This window comes from Formica exsecta, unplaced genomic scaffold (genome assembly GCF_003651465.1).
Source record: "Formica exsecta isolate Colony F162 unplaced genomic scaffold, ASM365146v1 scaffold4, whole genome shotgun sequence".
NCBI lineage: Eukaryota > Metazoa > Arthropoda > Insecta > Hymenoptera > Formicidae > Formica > Formica exsecta.
In genome coordinates, this window is record NW_021851238.1 from 733865 (window position 1) to 735871 (window position 2007).

A 2007-nucleotide genomic window follows, 5' to 3' on the forward strand; every position below is an offset into this window, starting at 1 on the left:
TGGGATAAATCGCAAAATGAAGCGAATTCCAACGTAAAGATTATTTCTAGAACGAAATTTCCGCAGAGTAACAATCCTGTGATAAGCGTAACCGGTACTCGATTTGTACCGATATTTACAGAACATCCCGAGTCGGTGATACTCAACATTCTTAGATCAATTCAGATGTCGTCGCCAAATGTGCGAGATGATCACGTTGCCAAGCTTATCAGTACATTGCAGTTGGCCGATCAGCTTAACGATCGGCAGCTGAATATTGTTAATACAACAGAAAGCTTGCTACCAGATGCAGTTCGTCCCGCTTTCGTCGATCGGATGACAGAATGTATTCGCAAGAGCAATTTTTTGGCGTGTTCAAGGAACGTATTGTGGCCTGCTCTGTCGGAATATTTCCCTAGGCTACCCAGCTTCCCGAATTTTGGAGCGCATTCTCAAACGACCAACGTCAAATCTATCTTACCGCAGAATCTGACTGACTCATCACCATTGTCGGAGACCGATGTCAAGATTGGCCAGCACGGAGATGCTACTATTACCATCACTGATACCAGATTCTATCCTATTTTCTCGGAACATCCAGAAGGTGTGATTCTGAAAATTCTCAAGGCCGTGCAGAGCTCCATACCGGGCGTTATGTATTCCATGATTAGCTCGAGATTGCCGGAAACGATGAGTTACTTTACGGAACAGCAGGCTAACATCGTTCTTGTCGCGGAAAGCCTGCTGCCGGAATCGGTGAAATCAGTTTTCGTAGAGCGAATGGTCAATTGCGTTCGAGAAAACATGTTTCTCGACTGTACACGGGACATAACTTGGCCAACCGTCGCTCAATTTTTCCCAAGACTGCCGAATTTCCCCGATTTTGGAAACGAGCCGAGGACGAAATTTGATTCATCGTCGATTCTGCTACATAACGCTTATTCAGAGAACGCAACGTCTAACGAAAATACGAAGACTACCGTCGACGCAATCGAAAATAAAATAGAAAGTATATTAAAAGAATTGAACAAGGATTCGACGCTTCGTTTGAAGGTCTCTTATCTGGACATCAATAATCCTGTAATAAGAGATCTTCTAACTGCTCGAGAAATGAACATTGTCAGATTAACAGAGGAAGCAATACCGGATTCGATACGTCCCGCATATATAAGCAACATGCTGGAATGTATGAGAATCAATAACTTTATATCTTGCACTCAGCAAATCACTTGGCCGACCTTGAAGCAATTTTCACAGGCTCTGCCGAACTTTGAGGAACTGTTCGGTCAGTTTCCCGGAACGGGTCAAATTGCCGGTATCAGTCAGATTCCAGGCATAGGTCAACTTCCTGGCATAGGTCAACTTCCTGGCACAGGTCAGATTCCCGGCATAGGTCAACTTCCTGGCACAGGTCAGATCCCCGGCATAGGTCAACTTCCTGGCACAGGTCAGATCCCCGGCATAGGTCAACTTCCTGGCACAGGTCAGATCCCCGGCATAGGTCAACTTCCTGGCACAGGTCAGATCCCCGGCATAGGTCAACTTCCTGGCACAGGTCAGATCCCCGGCATAGGTCAACTTCCTGGCACAGGTCAGATCCCCGGCATAGGTCAACTTCCTGGCATAGGTCAACTTCCTGGCGCGGGTCAGATTCCCGGCATAGGTCAACTTCCTGGCACAGGTCAGATTCCCGGCATAGGTCAACTTCCTGGCACAGGTCAGATCCCCGGCATAGGTCAACTTCCTGGCACAGGTCAGATTCCCGGCATAGGTCAACTTCCTGGTACAGGTCAGATTCCCGGCATAGGTCAACTTCCTGGCACAGGTCAGATTCCCGGCATAGGTCAACTTCCTGGCATAGGTCAACTTCCTGGCGCGAGTCAGATTCCCGGTACAGGTCAGATCCCGAGTTTTCCCGGACTAGGAAATCCTTTCGCTGGCCCCAGCTTACCTCAATTTCCCTCTCAAATCCCTATGATACCGGGCGGAATTCAAACCGGCATTACTCAGTTTCCAGGATTTTCTACC

At 47.9% G+C, this 2007-nt stretch overlaps 1 protein-coding gene across 1 annotated transcript in view; it reads left to right on the forward strand.

Moving 5' to 3' along the window:
- Window positions 1–2007, forward strand: part of LOC115239934 — a 30094-nt gene that overhangs the window by 14113 nt on the left and 13974 nt on the right. The window contains exons 3-4 of the mRNA XM_029814805.1: window positions 1–1408; window positions 1877–1974. Coding sequence (XP_029670665.1) covers window positions 1–1408; window positions 1877–1974 — 1506 coding nt within the window. The remainder of the gene's footprint in view (window positions 1409–1876; window positions 1975–2007) is intronic.